This window comes from Haliotis asinina, chromosome 3 (assembly GCF_037392515.1).
Source record: "Haliotis asinina isolate JCU_RB_2024 chromosome 3, JCU_Hal_asi_v2, whole genome shotgun sequence".
NCBI lineage: Eukaryota > Metazoa > Mollusca > Gastropoda > Lepetellida > Haliotidae > Haliotis > Haliotis asinina.
Window position 1 is genome coordinate 52008118 of NC_090282.1, and position 21161 is coordinate 52029278.

Consider the following 21161-nt stretch of genomic DNA (forward strand, 5'->3'; position numbering starts at 1 on the left):
AATTTCTTGGCATTGTGAGTATCAGCGTAGTATTGAACTTCAGCTGCTTTGTCCTGCCACCACTGGTCTTGCATCATGTATAGATCAGACTACACTTTGTCCTGGAGAGTCTTGAATCTCTCACGTTTGGAGATGGAAGATGGGGTGTTCTGCCACTCTGTGTAAGTCACGCCAGTCTTCATGAGTCCTGGCCTTTTCCCCAAGAACCACCCTAGCAGTCTCGGCAATGGAAGACCATTTTCATGTGTCGCCTTTAGGGGTCAGACTGTCTTGGAGCTTTTCATCAAGCAGCTGCTGGAACTGGGAAAGGTAGGTCTGGGTCTTTCAGTCTAGCTGCACTGTAGGAAGCCCTAACAGTCTTGGGTTGGTTTCTGTGAGGCAGTGGTATGTACAGCATAAGTACTGCCCTAACCAACCCGTAGTCAGTCCAACATTCAGCACCTCTCACGTCGTGTTCGCGCACAATGATGTAATCGTTCATGTGCCACTGTTTTGAGCATCCATGTGGTCATGTGTTCAACAGCCATCCTGAACAAGGTGTTGGTAATGCAGAGGCTGTGTTCTGTACATTTGCTGAGGAGGAGTAGGCTGTTGTCACTGACATTGCCTACTCCATGTCTGCCGAGAATGCCTTCCCAGCCCTTATAGTCCACTCTGGCATTGAAATCTCCCAGGATGATGAGTGTGACTTGATAACCTGATCAAGATGTTCATAGAACTGCTCTTTAGCATTGTCTGGGCTTGTGAGCGTGAGCTTACACACTGATTCCCATAAGGTGTATTGACTTATTGAAGAGAATGCGGAGTTTCATGAGGATTCCAGCTGGGAGGACTGATATGCTTTTAAGTAGAGCTATTATGATATGCCATAATTATGCCATTTATTATGATAAATCCTATGCCATGAATCCTGTCTTCAGATTGAGGCTTTCCTTTCCAGAAGAATGTGTATCCACCTCCTTCCTCTCTTAGGGAGCCTTCATCAGCATGCCTGGTTTCACTGAGGGCAGCAATGTCTATTCCGTATTGCTGGAGTTCTTTTGTGACAAGCGGTGTTCTTCTTTCTGGTCTCGACGCACTGTCTCTATCATGTAGTGTTCCAAAATTCCAGACTCCCAAAATGAGCTTCTTGTGACTTTTCTTTTGCACTGTTCGACTGCAGTGAGGATGAATCTGTCAGCCTCGGTAAGCTGACCGGACTAAAAAGAGCAAGCATTTGTTTGGGACACGTTTTCTAGTCCCCTAGTGATGTCCTGAAAAGGCTGCCCAGTCACCAATGGGTGCTGCTGGTCTCTCCTGCTGCCCTTGAATTCAGGAAAGGAATGACCACCTTCCCATGGACTGATTACATGCAGGATTGTGACTACAACCGCCAGTGGTCACCTCTTGCACACCCCTCAAGTCCTACGGCAATGGGCACATGGCGAAGCAACAGGTGGAGGAGACCACTGGCACTTGTAGTCACAATCCTGCAGTTGAACTTTGCATGTAATGATATACCTGTGGGACCGTAATTAACCCTGTGGAGACAACAGTAGAAACAATGAACCATGCATCCTGCCATTTAAGATATGCTCTTTGTGACTAGGAAGGGCATCAAATGACAAGGTGTTGGACAGTCACAAATATTTTGTTTTAGAAGCTCATTTAGGCGACTGCAAGTGGGGGGTGACTGATCGTGGGATTCTAACATTTGTATAGTGTATATTTTCATGATTTTCAAAATGCCATACCATATGTATGTATGGAATGAATGAATTAATGGAAGATAATGCAACATTCATTTGGTTAATATACTTGCTGATTGAGATTTATTTGCCACCATGAAAGATACAGATGGATGAGCAAAGTAGACTAATCTGTGATCTTAAGGTAGGGCTTGGAGAGGTCATAGATGCTGTTGTAAGAGCCTGAGTGACTTCAGATGATCCATAAGCTCCTGTCACTGTTTGAGAGATTACACTTGTGTGAATGCAAATGGCATTTGAAACTGTATCTTTGTCCACTTGTCAGGAGGACGAATGGTTTACCTTGTTGAGTGTTGAAAACAGCCTTGATTAATTAAAGCTTTTGGGTTGGAACCAGCTCAATCTTCTTAATGTTGATAATACACCAAAGTATATGGAGCAACTGAGTGGTGAAGCCTGGTTGATTTAGTAGAGCCTGAGGAATTGCATGGGTCTGTATACAATATGAACTCGTGGTGATCATGGTGACCATGCCCGAAGTAGATGAGCTTTCAAGATGAGTTAACTTTGTCTTCTTACTAACACTGAATAATTGTCCTTTGGACAAACAGTGTAGATGTAAACATCCATCAGCGGTGATGAATTCAAGTCCATGAACATGAAAGTTCTCTGTCAGTACTTGGGATATTTTATACGATCCTTCATGACAAATGAAGCAGCCAGATGAAGAACTCTTTGGTAGCTGCAACTAGACTAGGATACATAATAACATACAGGAGGCTGTTTGAATGACGATACAGGCTGAACCATTTGATGTAGAATAATTGATGAAAAAAAAAAGATCATCAAATGAAAAAATATTCCAATGGAAAAGGAAGTCATCTACATGCATTCTGGATTTCTGAGAGACAGATATTTGGATGAGTGAGAAAACTTTACAGTGTTGTACAAATTTGGCACTCAAGATTTAGAACATATTAGACAAGGGGCTAGATTGGATCTAGGAAGGAAAAATCTTTAACTTGCAGATATTGTAGTGGAACAGTCTAGCTATGCAAACTCCAAAATGCTTGTGCTACTAAAATTTCCCAGTTAATGACATACACTGAAAAGGCACCTTGATTTTTGATAGGGTATAAAAGAATGAGCAGAAAAAAATTCCATCAGGAAGGTTACTTTTAAGAACTGATAGATCCTTAACCAATCCCCAAAGGGTTTCTATTCCTCACAAATTAAATATCTTGCAGCATGGCAGGCATTACTGCCTGACAATAATCAAAATTTATTCTCAAACAATATACTTCCTAAGCCCATTCTTAACACATTAGCTATATAAGAATTCTTCGGGCTGCTAATGGCATGTGAATGTGGGCCCAAGTGGTTTTGTGAAGAATTCTGAATCCATAAAACAGTACACTGAGAAGTTGGATGCAGACATACAGAAAGAAATCAGTAATGGTAACAACTGTCATTGTGAAATCTGTATGCAGTCTGTTTTCTCACTATTCCAAAGAGTGATGGATTATTGAGTCTTATTCATAAAGGTAGGTGCCCAACAGACTTGTCAGTGAACAGTTATGTCAAGAACGCTTCAATCTCTTACATCAAGATAGCATCCAAAATAATTCAGCACATCAAGATGGACCTAAGGCATACAAATTGCTCTTTTCATATATACAAAGAGAATCAGTAGCCCACAGGACTCAGGTTTTTTTTCAAAATAGATGCAAAACATGGAATATTATTTGTTGACACTATTCTGCTGTTTGGCTAATCCTTCATCCAAAGATTTTCCAATCATTGAAATCTGTTGTGTGTTACATCAAGAAGCAGCACCACCTCAAAATAACTGTGACTGCATACTTGTTTTTTTTTGTGACAGCACTGATGAAACAAGAAATGCCAGTGTGCATATGTAGACAAAGGTTTTGCCATTATGTTTCAACATTAAAACTACAGTACTGCTTAATACAGCTTATATTTCTCATTTAATTAGCAGATATGGAGTCCACACACTCTCTTGGTCAGTTGACAAGCTAAACAAGTTTGAAGAGATGTTGCAGGAATATAATAACAGAAAGCACATAGCTGAGATATGAATCAGAAAATTCATTTGGGCATGCCAGGTGTTGAGACACTTTGGCATGGACACTAATGGATACTAAAAGACAGAATGGTACATAAACACCACAAAGTTGTGCTGTCAGATCGCTCAATTGACAGAGGAAACATGATGAAGTAGAGTTTGTTTTAGATCAGTGCTATTTAAACTTTCCTTTCCATGCCATGTACCTTCCAGAAAGAGATAACATGCCAGCGGATACTGTTCGAGTCCTCACAGTTATAAGAATCAAAATTGTATACTTTAATGCCGAGTCTATGTCTAGTTCCTTCTTCAGTGAATGAACTAAGACCAAAATGTCCACTCTGATCCCCATCTTCAGGAACAGTTAACTTGGCTACAATATCCTCAACAAGATGGACCTTTGACACATATCTTAACTCAGTTTATGTGACCTGCTGAGATTGTTGGTATGAAGCAAATTGTAACTTGTGTGAAGCAGACCTCAAGTAAATATATACTTTAGTTGGGTCAAATAATTTTAAGAGGTGCTGCCTCCATTCTCTTTTTGCTAAAGCACATTCTCAAGCACACACATTGCTAGCAAACAGTATTTCAGTAAACTATTCCCTCTATGCATTACTGCCTTACTGAAGATACTTTGCAGGTGGGATTTGGGATAGGAAACGTTGTAAGGTACGGTTGCATTAACAAAGCACCATCTGCCACCTTCAAGGGAAAGAATAATACAACTACTATTGTCCCCAATATTGTGATCTTAAATTTTGTAATATATGCTGCTACGTACAATGCAGAATCTCTTAAAGGCACTGTATCACACTACACTTCTCTAACAATAAAGAATGCATTTCTCTCAATAATACTATCACCCCAAAAAGAAATTACACATTTAGAATAGAATGTTAAATTAAAACGTTTGAATGAACTAATGAAACGTTGTCTTAAATTGACTCTTGCACGTTCTTCCAGCAGAATATATTTCAAGCAAACATGATAGAGTTATGTGTCTTGGCGGTTCTATAGGAATATCCAATACACAACTCATGATTAAAAGCATCTCTGCAAACACCAACAACACTGCATGTGACAGTTTTCAATGTAGGAATCAACTGTCTACATTCCACATACGGCAAGTGGTCTCTGTTCGAAAGCTGTATGCCTTGAAGTTATTATTGATTTCAGGCAAGTCACAAGTGATAATAAGTCCTTTACTGCATCAATAGCAAGCTAATGTGCGTGCATATGCCCTGACATACATAATATAGTCCAAAATATTGTCGAAAATGTGTGACATTGCTCCTTTAACAAAAATATATGAGCATTCTTCAAACATGTTTGTTTCATTCGTCAAGAGGTCACCATGCCGAAGAAACTGACAAGGCATAATGTCAAAAACAAATACCTGATTAAATCCTTGAGAAGTTATACTGAAAATATTGCTGTTTGTCTTGTTGGTAGCTTCATTCAGGAGCATTAAAAAGGAATTACAGAAAACATTTTGAAATATGGATAGACTGATAGAAAGATAGATGATAAGATGTTGCACATACTCTTTGTAACTATTTCATGGAATGTTTTATTACCTCATTGAACCTTTTACTGACCAGTAGGACATGAACTGCTTTGTTACTCTTATCTGGTTTCATCCAAGCTTGACTCAACAGCTCTCTGAAATACATTAATATAAAAGAATATCAGATGATACTTATGCAAAACATCTAAAACATAACATCAATGTGTCTCTGTTCCAAATAATTGTTCACAGAACTCCTGTATTTCACAACATCTACTTGAATTGGAGTCAAAATCATAAATAAATAACAAAATAATAAATAAAAAGAATACTATAGTTTCACTAAACTCCAACTTTGTAAACATGGATTGGTTTCTTCACTGAACAGAAATTGGCTTATTATGGACTTTATTTTTGACAGGTTTTACATATGCTCTTGCGCTGTACAAAGTGACACCAATCTAAGGTTTAAGGTGTCCTACATCCCATTAGAACTACAGTCTGAAACAACACTGGTCAGGGTCGGCTGCACCAGGATGATACCTACATTGGGACATGTGAACTAATCCAGTAAGTCAGTAAACTCCCATAAGAACTACTGGGTGATGATAACTACAGGGTAAACTACAAGTGAAGACAAAACAAGTTTGTGTTCTTAACTTTTGTATTTTGCAAGTTATATTAATATTTATTCATATAATAATAGTAATATATAACAGCAATGGAAAGTATTTCACATTGCTTTCACACCGATTGTTTTACTATGTGTCACATATTCAGCAGACTGTTTTACTGGGATTGTCAATGGGTACTTCATCAAAGTTTAACTAAGTGGCCAACAATACCCATGTAATACCCAAATACAGACGTCTCTGTTTGTTGAAGCTGCATTTTCAATTGATGAAATCTGTTGTCAATTTCTTTGTACACTTGCTTCCTTCTGGAAGGAGCAGCAGCAAAGCTGAGCTGGGCAGTCTTTGTCACCTCTACTTTTTCCACACAGCCAAGAAACTTAAAAATGTTGGGATGTCGGCATGACAGAGATCATGTCAAAACACCAGTGATCAACAACTTCTTCTATGATTCTTTCTTCAAGGCCGCATTAGTTTCTTTTCGTGGGAGCAAGTCTGCCCCAAGATTAAAGTTGTCTGATGGTGAGTTCAATGTGGTGAGTCATTAATGTCTTGCCATCATACCCATCTGTAAGTGGCAGGAATTTTCAAACGTATTCTCTTAAAGGTCCACGATTCCCAGTATTTATAATTTTCTATTATATATCTACAATAAGGCATCACAAGATTACTGATTAAACTTCAAAGATGTTAAAGAACTAACCTGTTTTATCTGAGAATTTTAAGACTACTGTATCGAAAGCCTTCTCAAAATCTATAGGTAATCATAGTCCTGGTATCTGAAAACAGTTTGTTCTATTAAGTCATAAATAAGTCTTGTAATTTCACCTATATATCTTCCTGTCATAAACCCTTTTGATCTTCATTTATGATGCTGTCAAGAGCGGTTTTTATTCTCTTGGAGAATGCCACACAGAACCAATTTTGCAGAAAATGGAGAGCAACGATATTGTTCTCCAGTTTTTGATACATCGTTTAGGTTTATTTGCTTCAGGTATGTATATACATGTAATTAAACCTCTTCTTAGTGATATTGGTAGCATACCTCACCTATATGATTCATTTAAACAACCTAAAGATATTTGCCCGAGTCTATTCAAAAGGATTCTATGAATTCTGCTGTACATCCATCAGGTCCAGAGCTTTTTTAATTTTTAAAGGATTTAAAAGCTTAAAGAACATCATTTTTTGTAAGCTCCCTGTTGATGCAGAAAACATGTTTTCTGTAATTAATTTATAATTTCATACATTAAAGATAATTTTGAGTATTAAAATAGTGTGGTAATTTTTAAATGTAAACTTTAGTTCAGAAAGTCTAGCTAGGCTATAACTGTTACTAGTTTTCCTAAAAGTATTATCATGATTGTAAAAACAGCTTACTTCCCTTGATTGCTAGTGTTGCTCCCTACAGCACATGGCTTGTCCCTGCCTCCATGTTGTAGCTAAGATGTGGTAGTGGGCATTGACACAAATGCGATTAGCATTGTTTGTTCTTATAAGACATTTCAATGCATGATATGGAGAAAAATGTTTAAAGGTTTTGCTAATTGTACATTTTACTGATATATTTTGTAATTGTAAAGGTTGAAGTAATTTACTTAGAATTTTCATAACTGTTAAGGCTGAAATAATGTACTTAGAATTTTTATGTAGTGATCTTAGGAATCATTTACTCAGCCAGTCTTTATTTTAACTTTGTAGTTTTCTGAGCCTCACCAAGCCAAAGGAAAGAAATAATGACCGTGAATATAGAAAAGAATAAACTTTTAGTGCGAGTTGAGGATTTTTGTGTCTTGCATCCACATCAATTCAGAAAAACTTTCTACCATTGCCATATGATGCTGGGAAGGCAAAAGGGATATTCAACCTACAATCCTGTTGTTGAGTCCTTGCAGTTGGAACATATGGAGCTCAAATATCCACCTTAATTCAAGAGATCTTTTTATATTTTTGGTGGTTGCCTCAGAGTCTGAGTTGTCTCTGAGTTGCATTATGATTTCAAATTGTAAATCATGTTTGCCATGATGTTCCAAGTTGAAATGAAGTGCAACTCGTTTGTCACACTTGTGTGTGATGTCAGCAAAACGTTCTGTTAATCAGATTCTGAAACATCTTTAGTATCTCCATCTGATGAGTACACGCCATACGAAACGCGTCACCAGATACACCTTAGCCAATTAGGCCCTGTGTAGTCTCCTACTTTGCTTCATATGATGCTGGGGCTGAAGAACGTTGACCATGGACAACTTTAATGCCAAGTAACATCACTTGTACTACCCAGTATTGGATTTAATGAATATCTGTGGACATCTGTCTCTTGCATATTTGACCATCAGAGTATTGTGTAATGCGTAACATGAGATGATGGCAATGGCAGAGGATAGTGTGTTTTATGTGCAGGATGAAACATGTGATTTGGCATTGACTGGACAGTCTGATAATGTAGAACATAATGAGCAGGCTGTAGTGACTTCTGGTGAAGATGCATCTCCTGTTGACCAGTTTGACACTGACACACTAAAGTTAAAGTCAGAAGAGTCAGAACTCTGACCGAGAAAGGGAAAGTTGAAAGGTTATGAGTGTTGAAGAATAGAGAAATTGCAGCGCTTTCAGCCATAACTAAGAAGAGAAATGAACTTTCCAGCTTAATGTTGAACACCGGTAGTGACAATTTACATTCAGTGAAGTTTTGTTTTGTTGAGTTGACTGATTTGTGTAAACATTATCACACTTACTTTGCTTCCTGTCATGAGCAGCTTGATTCAGAGGAGGATAGAGAAAATGTCATGAAGAAAGGGAGATTTCCATTCTAACTGTCAAAAAAAGCAGTTGAAAGTTAGATTTCAAATGAGAGTCTTTTGTTAGATACATGTGATAATATGTCAAATAGGGGTTCCCAAACTTCGGGTAAAACTGCAAGTTTAATGAGATCAGCTCTAGCTAAGCAAAAGGCAAAGTTGGCTGAACTTCTTGCAGAAAAGAACATGTTGGAAGAAACATGTAAAATGAAGGAGCTTCACTTGAATATAGAAATAGCTAATACTAGGGCAAGAGAGAAGGTTCATGCAGATATCGACTCTGAGTTACAGGGTGACTCACACCTCAATGTCACTAGTCAGGGTGTAGGTTCTGTTAAAAATAAAGTTAAAAGTGAGGAGTGATTTATGATGTCATTTGATGCCAGGATAGTTCCTCACACCACAAACAGTATAGATAGACTGTACTATCTGGACCAGCAGCTGGAGAGAGAACCAAAGGAGTTAGTACTGGTAGCTGTATGTTTGCACATGTCACCAGTGGAGGGATACATGAAGGCTCGGGAGCTGCTGGCTTAAGAATACAGTGATCCATACAAGGTTTCTACAGCATATGTAAATCAGGTACTTTCATGGCCAGATATTAGACAAGAAGACAGTCAGAAGTTGAAGCAGTTCTCATACTTTCTCCCCAAATGTTCACATGCTATGAATAATACATCTCATATGATCATCCTGAACCATGCACCCAACTTTCGCAACAAATGTCTCACAGAACTACATGATCATAAGAAAGTATCTTGTCACTTCTGTTGGACATGACTTCTGTCATGACTAACTATCAAATGAGACACAGCAGTCAACATTCAACAGACATCAAGTATCAAACAGAAAGTAAAGGCAACCAGAAGTATGTAACAGAAACAGAGTCATCTTCTTGTAACAGTACCAAGTCTGACTCTGCGGAAACTGTGCTACAGTCAGTTCTACCTGTCATTGTGTACCAGCAAGGTAACAGTAAAGCAGTGAAGACTTATGCATTCTTAGATAATGGAAGTACTGGTTGCTTTACCACAGAGACATTCAAAGATCAGCTTGGTGTATCGACAACTGCAACAACTTTGAAACTACAAACTATGCATGGTGTAGAAATAGTAGAAACCCCAGCTGTAACCAGCCTCACTGTAACTGATAATCAGGGCAATCATCCTGTCTGTCGTCCAAGAACATGTGTGAAGGAAATACCAGTCAATCACAATCAGATTCCTGACTCAAAGTTTCTCAAGTGATTCTCTGATCTTGAAGAATGACAAGTAAATTACCTGAATTTTAACTTGAAGTTGGTCTCCTTATTGGAAGTAACTGTACTTCCTCCTTACAGCCTCAAAATGGGATTCTGTCAGATGGGGATGGTCCATTTGCAGTGTTGTATAAACATGGCTGGATAATTAAAGGCCCTCTGCATATGAAGTTTAGTAACGAGAGAAACACTCTTGTACGCAGCAGAGTGATCCTTTGTGAAAAGAGCTCTGTGAAGGAATGTCTAGCCCCGAGTACTATAGTGAGGATCTTCGAATGTGACGTCAGTGAGCAGGATCTTGGCAAAGTACCAGGTGAGAAAGGTTATTCGAGAGAAGACAGAAGGTTTATGGAGACAGCAGAGGAACAGGTGAAATATGTCAATGGTCATTATGAGCTTCCATTACCATTCAGAGACCTCGATATGTCCAAATAACAGAACTCAGACAGAGAGCAGAGCAACATGGCAAAGAAAGAAAAGAAAACGCTAAAGAATGAACAGTGCTACAAGGATTATGTAGGTTTTATTGATAATCTCCTAGAAAATACAAAATACCTGCAGATCAACTGTCAGCTCAATCACAGAGTATTTGGTATCTTCCACACCATGGAATATATCACCCCAACAAAGATCCATGTGGTTTTCGAATGCAGCACAGAGTGTGGAGGAGCATTGTTGAATGACAAACTTCTGCATGGTCCAGACCTCACAAACTCTTCGTTAGGTGTATTGACTAGATTCAGAGATGAACAGATTCTATCCATGTTTTACCAGGTGAAGGTGCCAGTGACTCAACATGACAGCCTAAGGTTTCTGTGGTGGCTCAGCAGTGATCTTAGTGGTGAATTACAGAAATATGGAATAGGAGTACGTATCTTTGGAACAGTCTCTTGACCCAGCATATCCAACTTCACATTGAAAGCCATAGCCAACAGGGCAGAAGAAAGGTTTAACAGTCTTGTAGCTGATACAATCAGAAAGAACTTTCATGTTGACGACTGTTTAAAATCCGTAGAAGATGACAAGACAACTATGAAACTAATCTATGACATGAAAGCTGCTTGTGCAGATGGAGGTTTCAGATTGACCAAGTTCACTTCAAACAGCAGAGAAATGTTGAAGTCAATCCTGGTTGATGATCATTCCAATGAGATTCAAATCCGAGACCTGGATTATGATGAACTGCCAATTGAACGTGCTCTTGGAATGAAATGGTATGTAAATACAGACACATTTGGATTTTCCACTCATTTCATTGAAAAACCAATCACACGTCGTGGCCTCCTATCAATGGTTTCATCTCTGTATGATCCCCTCGGCATTATTGCACTATCATTGTTCCTGCCAAGTGAATACTTCAGGAATTGTGTGCCGACAATGATCTGGACAGGGATGATGCCATACTAGAAAAGTATGAAGTTTTGTGGTAAAGGTGGCTTCACAAAAAGGTAACTGTTGGAAACCATCAAAATCCGCTGCCACAAACCTTTGATCAATAGACTATCTAAGCATTGTGTCTATTTGTTGTTACTACTTAATCCCACTCATCATTGGCTTCATCACTAGTGTTCATTGTTGTTTTAGCTCCCTACAGGCCTCCTCCAATTATATAGCACATGTTTACTCTATCACATGCTGCTGTTAATGTTAATCCACTGTTTGTCACAACATACCTTTTATATAGTGAGTGAAAGAGTAAGTGAGTTTAGTTTTACGCCACACTCAGCAATATTCCAGCTATATGGTGGCGGTCCGTAAGTAATCAAGTCTGGACCAGACAATCCAGTGATCAACAACATAAGCACCAATCTGCACAATTGGGAACCGATGACATGTGTCAACCAAGTCAGCGAGCCTGACCACCCGATCCCGTTAGTCACCTCTTATGACAAGCACAGTCACCTGTTATGGCAAGCATGGGTTGCTGAAGGCACCTTGTATATAAGCTTCTCACTATTTGGTTGTATTCACAGTTAGCTAGAAAACGATGTAAGAATCTACATCGAAACATCACTCAACGTAATAAACAAGAAGTTGTAATCCATAAAGCTGCATGTTTCATTTTTAATCAATAGACACCATCACGTAGGAAACATGGCAAAAGTATGTTGAGAAAGTTGAGAATGAAACAGAAAGACATTATTGGGAACAAAGTGGATTGGACAATGCCACCATCAAGCCAGTCATCATCAGGCTAGACTCAGTGACACCCATTTGGACAACAACGACACCAATGCACTATCAGCTTCTGAAAGTGGCAACACTGACTCTGAATGTCCAAAGTGGTATCCAGACAATTTTCTCTCTACACACCTGGTGGTTCTACCAACAAGTGGTCCCCCTCGTAAAAAATTGTGACAAGTGACAACAACATGATGATCGTTTGTGAAACAACTTTTTTTATTCAGGAGTCCCAAATTATGAGACAAATTATTAGAGCTGGTCTGTCAATTTCATGTGCTTGTGCAAAATTTGGTTTTGTTGCAATTCTTAGATTTTGTGTTGTGAGCAATTCATCAGTCTCAAACAGAATCAAACAGACTGGATATTATTTATGTGCATGACTAGCAGAACTTCAAATGTCTTCCTGTAAACATGCCTTCAAAGTGAAAGGAAACGTGTGCATCCTTATATATATGACTGTTTTATTTATGTGCACAATCAAATGAATTTTGAATATGTATATGCATATTACTGTATTATATATGTTGTAGAGTGGGAACAAAATTGGAAAGAAATAGAGAAGTTATGAGTTAATGCTTTGACCACTGTTTGTTTTTGTAACTCAGCTGACAATTCCTCATGAAGCACTTACATGTAATACCATTTGCCACATAGGACCTTGATTTATAATGATGAGTATTTACTCCAGCTACAAGAAATGCAAAGTGGGAAGAACTTTTGTCAGATCATCTGAATGGTGTTACCACTAACTGTACCTGTTATAAATTCATTAACAGATCATCAAATGAATGTTGACAAATACACAGGTGTAAGTGTATAAAACCAAACATGGGTTACAAGGGAGTAGTAATCACAGAATTGCATTGATGTGTACTAAAGTTGCAAATGGAATATACCTATCTGCCTAGGTAAATTCTAATATTTTTCTTTTCAGTGGAGTTGATTTAGCTTACAGATTCACATAAATAAAAAAATTCCCCTTTTCTTTTTCAAGAAGAAATGCATTGAAAAACACTGCTTTTTTCATAATGCATCACATGATGACACGAAATAATGTACTTTATGCAGTTACATGTTCACTGATAAATCAGGGAATTCCATGCAATCTTGGCTTTTTGAGTTGTGTAACTGATGGAGGACCAAATGAGACCGGCTTGAAACTACCATCGTTAGTCTGAATGACTTCCATGATGGAATTATTACTAATTTCGTATACTATATACATATCCCTACTCTATGTTTTATTAGTAACTAGCTCTGGATGTGATGCTTTGCACACTGAAACACTTACCACTGTTGATACTACAGATCAAAGGTCAGTGGTAATAGTGGTATAAGTGTCATAAAAATTTAAATGATTATCAAAGTAGCAGCTCTGGAGAACTTTTCTTTGATGTTAAGTGGAACAATTTATTTGTGTTGAATAAATAGTGTAAAGATGGATAAATATTTCAAGGCTGTTTCCATATCCAGAATTAGCCAAGAAATACATAATTATCACCTTCCTGAGTGAAGATATTCTGAGTGCAGGAAGAAGAAAAGTACTTTCCTTCATTCTTACTTACTCGCTGTTTATAGACATGAAGATTTTGTGATCAAGGTATGTGAGCTGTTCAGCTATATCCAGAGCTGAAAGTGTATCAAAGTTGTCTTTGGATGGAACCTGAAACGAAATGAATCAATGAGTGACATATAGATTTTGATAAATGTATGTACACCATTTTTACAGTAACACATCAAATACATAGGTCAAAACACTGATCACGTTGACTTTCAAAGTTACTGTCTGATCCTTTTCATGATGGACCATTTATAGACATATACTAAAATAAAATGATAAAAATTCCATCTGAGACATCCCATCAAAAGAGAAACAGTAAAAGTTACTACATAGGTAAAAAGGTTTTTTTTGCATAAGATAACAAGAATCTATTAACTAGACACGCTAGTCAATATCACAAATGTTTTGAACAGAATGGAATAGAAGTTTATTGTGCTTCAGGGCCGTGAGGCCAGGAGTACAGTATAAGACATATGATATACATCATTTTTTAAAGTGCTGTCATGTTATGGTACATAGTCATCGTGATGCTTCCTGAGTAAATAACAATAGTTAACATATCTATTACAGTTCACTCCTTAGCTAGAAGTTGATAACACTTAGCTGTTGGTGAATAAACAATGTATGGCATTCACATTCACCCAAATTTGCCAAGCTGCTTGTGTGTAAGTCAACACTTAAAACAAAGTTACAATTTCTAAAACTTTTCTTTCTTTTGTACCCCAAATTTCTGATCCAAACATTAATATTGGCTGAAATTTCCAATCAAAGATATCAAAAGGTATGAACATCCAGATTTTCATGTCTATAAATCATTCATTCAATCATTTTTACAGGAAATGTAGCTTTTTCTGCTTGTTTGGCCAAATTTTTACAAGCAACTGTAATCCTGTTTCTACATGAAAATATAAGTAATAATTATTACCATAGTTTCCTCGTTGCATCGTCAGAGATCAGGAAGGTTTTGTCCATGGGGCCCTCCCCTCGGATGGGCCCCATGGTCAAAACCTTCCTGATCTCTGATGATGCAATGAGGAAACTATGGTAATAAGTGACTTACATCTCATTAACACCGAGTGTAATTTGGGCCCCTCCAGCTTTAGTGAATGAAATCTGTAGTACTACAAAAGTTTTCGCAAGTCATTTGATTGGCTCATCCAAAATGCAGAAGCATGGCGTTCATGCACGTGCAATATTCAGGTATAAAAGCAAAACATGTGTTATACCTTTATTGAGCCCTAGAGTTCGATAAGGATGGAGACGAGTTGCTGTCTCAAATTGACTTTGAGGATATAGAAGACTTTAAACTAACATCTAGTCAAGAGTGATGACGCTTTGGTGAACCAGTGACCGATGTATTTATCAAAGCTTTGCATCAAAATCAGATTCCTCAAAATACACAGCGGAATACTAAATGGTGTGTCAACATATATGACTCATGGGTGAAAAACAGAAACACACGAATAGATCAACAAGGGACACCTGCAAGTGAGCAATATGTAATTTGTACCTCCTCTCTCGGCAGAAATTCCCGCAGATGCCCTCGACTTCTGGATGTCTCGCTTTATTTGTGAAATTAAATGACAAGATGGAACCATGTATCCCATACTGTCGGTCAAAAATATTTGTATTGGCATATGCGTTACTTGCATGACGTGTGCAACAGACCAGATCTAAACTCCATGGATGTGAATTATCACAAATTGTGTAACTTTCGTGCCACTCTTGATGGTGTGATGAAACAAATCAACCAAAAGGGTATTGGATTGTCCTCACGCAAATCAGAGCCTGTCACACCTTTAGAGGAAGAGATGTTGTGGGCCAAGGGAAAATTTTCTTCTGAGACTTCTTGTGGTTTGCTACATGCAGTTTACTACTACAACTGCAAAGTTTTTGGATTCAAGGCGGCCGATGAACACGCCAATCTGGAAGTGAGTCAATCTGAGTTTGGCCTGTATTCCGTTGGAGAATACGTGTGATTCATTGGGCGTGTCATGAAAATAATAATCAGGGCGGGCTGAAGCAATGTGGAAAGATTCAGTTCAAGTGAGTATTTACCTTACATGTGTACTGAGAAAAGAACACATGTTCTGTCTTAAAGATGTCTCTTAGTTATTAATTTGAACGTTCAAAAGTGTTCCGACGTATAAACCCTCGAAATGGGCACATTTAGACCAAACGGCGATAAGATGACAAAAGGCAGTGTGCATGAAAAACTCATTAGAAAATATTTACTACGTGAAAACAACATTTTCATTTGAAAAGTAAATGTATCAATCGCATCCTAAGTTTGAATTGAAGTATGTTTATACAATTTTAGTCGCCAGGAGTGAATATATCAAGTGTTTGTTTCAGGGATATCAAGCAATACGCCCATCCTGACAACCCACGATCTTTTGTGGGACTGCTCAAGACCTACTTGGCAGCAATACCGGCTGACGGTTCCTTCTACAGACGACCTCTGGCAGCTAAGGAAAGAAAACTGTGATATTCACAACAGAAAGTTGGGATACACACATTGCAGAAAATGTTCAAGACCATGTGCGAGGAGGCAGGTCTACATTGAAGATTTACTGGCCATTCCGGAAAGGTATAATTCATTAGATTTTATGACTATTTAGTTCATGAAACTCTTGTACTCAGCAAAAAAAGTTAAGAAACATCCCCAAATCCAGTTCTGAAGTGTTAAGTAGATCATAATATGAATTTTAAGTTTTTGATATTGAAAACTGGGATGGTCATTAATAATTTTTTCTTGTAGTATACAAACATGAAACCATTCAGCTAACTCCGCAAACTGAGAGTGTTTTTGGTGTGCCAATAAGACATGTATGTTTTATAAAGCCAAATGGTAATGTCATTCGTCAGGTCACTTTAGCGACAACCCTTTTCAATGCCATGGTAGGCGAGAACAGGCCACAGAAGCAATGCTGTGAGGGTTCACAAGCGCACCTCTGAGGAAATCAACAAGGAAATATCGTTCTGGAAGGTGTTGTCCTAGTGGTTTCACAGTTTTGTGCTGTCTGATTTTCAGCAGTCTGTTTTTGATTACTTGTGGATCCTTCTGTGCAGTTTTGTTGACATTGGGAGCTGAGTCTTAGTACGCTGCGCCATCATTCTTTCAGCCAGGGATCCAAAAATGGGATCTCTTGGTGTGTCACGCTGATTCTTTATTGCAAGGTGAGGGTTGGTTCTGTCAATGTCACACTTCTCCATGAGGGTTTTGTCTGATCAGACTACACGTTCTACATGTCTGTTGCTTTGTGGGTAATTAGGACTGCTGATTTTGTGTTTGAAACCCCAGGTTGATGCAAATTCTGAGAATTCTTTTGAGTTGTATTGTGGGCCATTGACTGAGTAAAGTATACCTGGGATCCCAAAACAAGCAAAGTCGCTTTTCAGTTTCTTGATGATTGTGGTCGAAGCTGTGCTGTCAAGAGTGTTGATCTCATACCATCCAGAGTAAGTGTCAACCAACACCAGATGATTCTTCCCTTTCCATATAAAAAGGTCAGTTGCCAGGGTCTCTCTGGTACATTGCGTTGCTTCAGTGGCTCTTTCTGTTGGTGCATTTTGCAGCTGTTGCAAATCTGGCACAGTGTTGTAAGTCTGTCTAGATCACTGTTCATTTCCAGCCAGTATAGGAACTCTCTAGCCCTCTTCTTACATGCTTGGGCTGAGATGTGGCCTTTATGCACTTGTTCCATGTACTTGCTCCTCTGATTTGGAGGCATAACAATCTTCTCACCTTTGTATATAATCCCTGAGTATTTGGCAAGTTCATCCCTGGATGCATGATATGGTTTGATGCCTGGGTGTACATCTTTCTTGTATGCTGACCATCTGTGGTATAGCAGTTGCATTGGTGGATCTTCTGCTGTTTCCTGATGTAGCTGCTCAGTTCGCTGTTCTGTCATAGACAGAACTGTTAATACCTCAAACTCTTCTTCATTGTTTGAGATGTCTTCTGAGATTGTGTCGGCAATTGTTAAGTCCTTTCCTCTCTTGTATACCAGATCAATGGAATACTGCTGCAGTTTGAGTAGCATGCACTACAGTCTTGCAGGTGCCACAAACAGTGGTTTCTTGCAAATGGTAATAAGTCAATAATGCCATAAATGTAGAGGATTGCTAAACTCCTTCTCGATTTGAGTGTAGTTTGCTTTAGATTTTGTCATGGATTTGGATGCATATGCTATTGGATGTCCTTCCTGAATTACTGCTGCACCCAATCCACTCTTGGAGGTGTCACATGTTAGAGTGACTGGCTTTGCAACATCACAGAACTTCAGTGTGGCTGAGCTGCTGATTTCTTTCTTTATTGCTTCAGTTGCTGTCCTGCATTTGGAGGTTCTGGCATCTTGACAACTGCTCTGACTTTCTTAGGATCAGGTCTGACACCTTCAGTCCTTGTTCCACCATTGAGTCTAACTGCTGTTTGACTTTGTCCTGCATTTCCACTGGAATGAGTCTTGGTGCCCTAATCAGAGGTACAATGTCAGGGTCAAGCTTGGCACTCTACTCTACAGGTAAGTTCCCCAGTTTTCCATCAAAGAAGGTGGTGTATCCTTTCATAATCTGTGCATTGGTCAGTGGTTCATAGTTTTGTGTGTTCTTCATCATTAGTTCACACACACTGTATACATTCTCGTCAAAGGATAGTAGCTTAAGGGGTACACCGTCACCTAATCCAACAATAGGTTTGAGCGCTTGCTCTATGACATGAAAGGTTAGCAGCTCTTCTTTGTCCTTGAATCTATACTAGATTTGGGTTCTCCTTAGTGTTTTCAAGGAACCTCCTCCATTGCTGACCAATGTTACTATGTGTTGATTTTCTCCTTGTCTCTCACTTTCTTGAACCAGGATAGTAGTAGGACATTACATTTGGCGTCTGTGTCAACTTTAAGCACTATTTCCAGTGGTGACTCCTCAATTCCATCCACCTCTAGAGAACCTATGAATAGAATAGAAATGTAACAGATAAAATTCGGTTTTAATTTGTGGTAGGAATATCGTATTTTGCATGGTGAGCAGAGTTGCTTCCCCCAGCATTATGTCACTAAAATTGGCAAGCATGGTGGCATGGCGTGCACGACAAAAATAATCAATTAAAAAGAAAAGCTGTATGAAATCATTTAGTGCTCCAAAATCATGGATACAGGTAAACAAGAGGGCGCGGGGAAGAAGATGGGTGAGTTTTTGGAGGTGTTGAAGCCCCAGAGTGGCAAGTGGCAAGGGACGGCTTATGGAAGGTGAGCAGACGGTTGGTGATATCTCGCCGATCAGGGACACTTGGTTTTCAACACCCCAAAACAATAGTCGGCTGCACTTGGCAGAGGATGAGTGGTTGAGTCTGGAAATGGAATTGCAGGCTTTGAAGCTGGAAAGACGAAAGGATTTGTTGACAGCTGAAATAAGAAAGGTTCAAGGTGACCTTGAAAGCATGCGGTCGCAAAGTGATCATGTGTAGGTCAATCAACAGAGGGAAGTAACTCCAACAGACATGATAGAAGGTAATGCTCGTCAGATCACGGATTTCGTGTGGATGAACTCTCTTGATGCTAATAAACATTGCGAGTTGCAGTTTGACAACGGTAGACTCAAGTTGGGTTGCAACAAACCCCCACTTAGCAGTGTTAGCATGGAAATGTGGGGCTATGCTAGTTTAGGCATACTAGATAAGTTGATTGAGGAAGGGGCCTCGATTCAAACAGTGCTAGACTACCACCGCTACATGCATGACGTTTTCAGATTGGCAAGCAGAAACATTTGGATTTCAGTTTTATTATACGACAAGGAGTATAGGGATGTGCAAGTGAAGGAGCGTTTCCAGTGGGGAACTCCGAACCAGCTTCTTTGAGAATGTCAGCTGGTGAGAAAGGATGAACAGTGTAATAAGCACCACCTGTTGGGGCAAAGAGCTGGGCAGAAACAAGTGAACGCAAGGGGAGGGCAACAACAGTCTACCAGGGGTTATGGTGGATCCCCAAGTCAAAGGTCATGAGGCCCACCAGGTCCTTTTACAGCAGACAGTTGGGAAATATGCCGGCGATATAACAGTGCATTTTTGTGCCAATTATCTGACTGTAAAATGGTTTACGTGTGTTCACTCTGCAGAGGCCCTCATCCATCAAGCGGCCACACTTCCACCCTGCCAAGCAACATGGGATATAGCCAGGGTATGGCTCCAGGTATGCAAAACATGCCTGTACCAAAAACTGATAAAGTTTGCATACCCCACGCATAACAGTTTAATATTCAATGCATGGGCCTGCCTGTTGCAAGAGGACTATAAAGACAGGCAATGTATTTTGGATGGGGTTGAAGATGGTTTCTATTAAATTGAGGAAGATATTGTTGGTACAGTTGAAACTGTGTTCTGTCAAAATCACAGATCTGTGCTTATTAACCGATCTCTTGTTGAAGAGCAGCGAAAAGCAGAACTGTTGGCAGGTCGCTATAAATTGGTTTCACATCACCCTAAAATTGTGAGTGCCCTTAGGGCGGTGCCCAAGGATGTGGACAAAGATAGAGTCATCCATGACGCAAGCCTTTCAGAGGGTAAGGGACTAAACATGTATATGACAGAGTGTGAGTGCTCATATATGGATTTGCATGTGGCAAAGCAGCTTATACAGAGGGGTGATTTTCTTGCCAAGATAGACCTTAAACATGATCGGTAGCAGTGCATCTATCGAATTATGATTTGACTATGTGTGTTGGACTTTTGAAGGAGAGACATGTATATCTTATATGGTAGATACACACCTCCCTTTCGGGGCTGCCAAGAGCCCAAGTATTCTCCAGTGCCTGTCCGGAGCTGTGTGCGCAATTATGTGGTGCCGGTTCAGTATATGTGTTATTGCATACCTTGATGATTTCTTGATCATTTCCAGGAACAAGGGGCAGTGTGTTAAGGTTATGCGAGTATTAGTGGATGTGCTCCGTTGCTTGAGATTTGACATCAACTGGGGAAAAGTTGATGGTTCCAGTCAAAGCATAGTGTTTTTGGGAATAGAAATGAACACAATGTTGTTCACATTTTCACTACCTCGAAGGAAATGTGCAGAGTTGCTGACAACACCGTGCGAGTTTCAAGTAAGGACCAGAGTCAGCAGGAGACAACTGGAAACACTTGTAGGCAAGCTGTGTTGGGCAGCACAAGTTGTTCAGGGTTGGACATTCCTAAGGAGAATGTTTGATTTGATGGGTGTGTTAAAAGGTGGTCAGCATAAAGTAAAACTTGATGCAGAATACAGAGCTGATATTGACTGGTGGTGTGATTTTATGTGCATTTTTAATGGAACCAGTGTCACCTTCTATGCATCTGTATACAGATGCGTGTGACACCGGCACAGGTGCTTATGAGGAAGGAGACTTTGCTTATTGGAACTGGTGCCTGGATGTGCCTAAAGTGGTTATTGAACATATAAATGTGAAAGAA

At 39.2% G+C, this 21161-nt stretch overlaps 1 protein-coding gene across 2 annotated transcripts in view; it reads right to left on the reverse strand.

Moving 5' to 3' along the window:
* LOC137278153 (ras-specific guanine nucleotide-releasing factor 2-like) overlaps nucleotides 1-21161 on the reverse strand; it is an 802775-nt gene that overhangs the window by 207990 nt on the left and 573624 nt on the right. For both annotated transcript variants that reach the window (XM_067810323.1, XM_067810322.1), the window contains 2 exons: nucleotides 13722-13819; nucleotides 5355-5439 (listed from right to left, as the gene is read on the reverse strand). In XM_067810323.1, the coding sequence (XP_067666424.1) occupies nucleotides 5355-5439; nucleotides 13722-13819 (183 nt within the window). The remainder of the gene's footprint in view (nucleotides 1-5354; nucleotides 5440-13721; nucleotides 13820-21161) is intronic.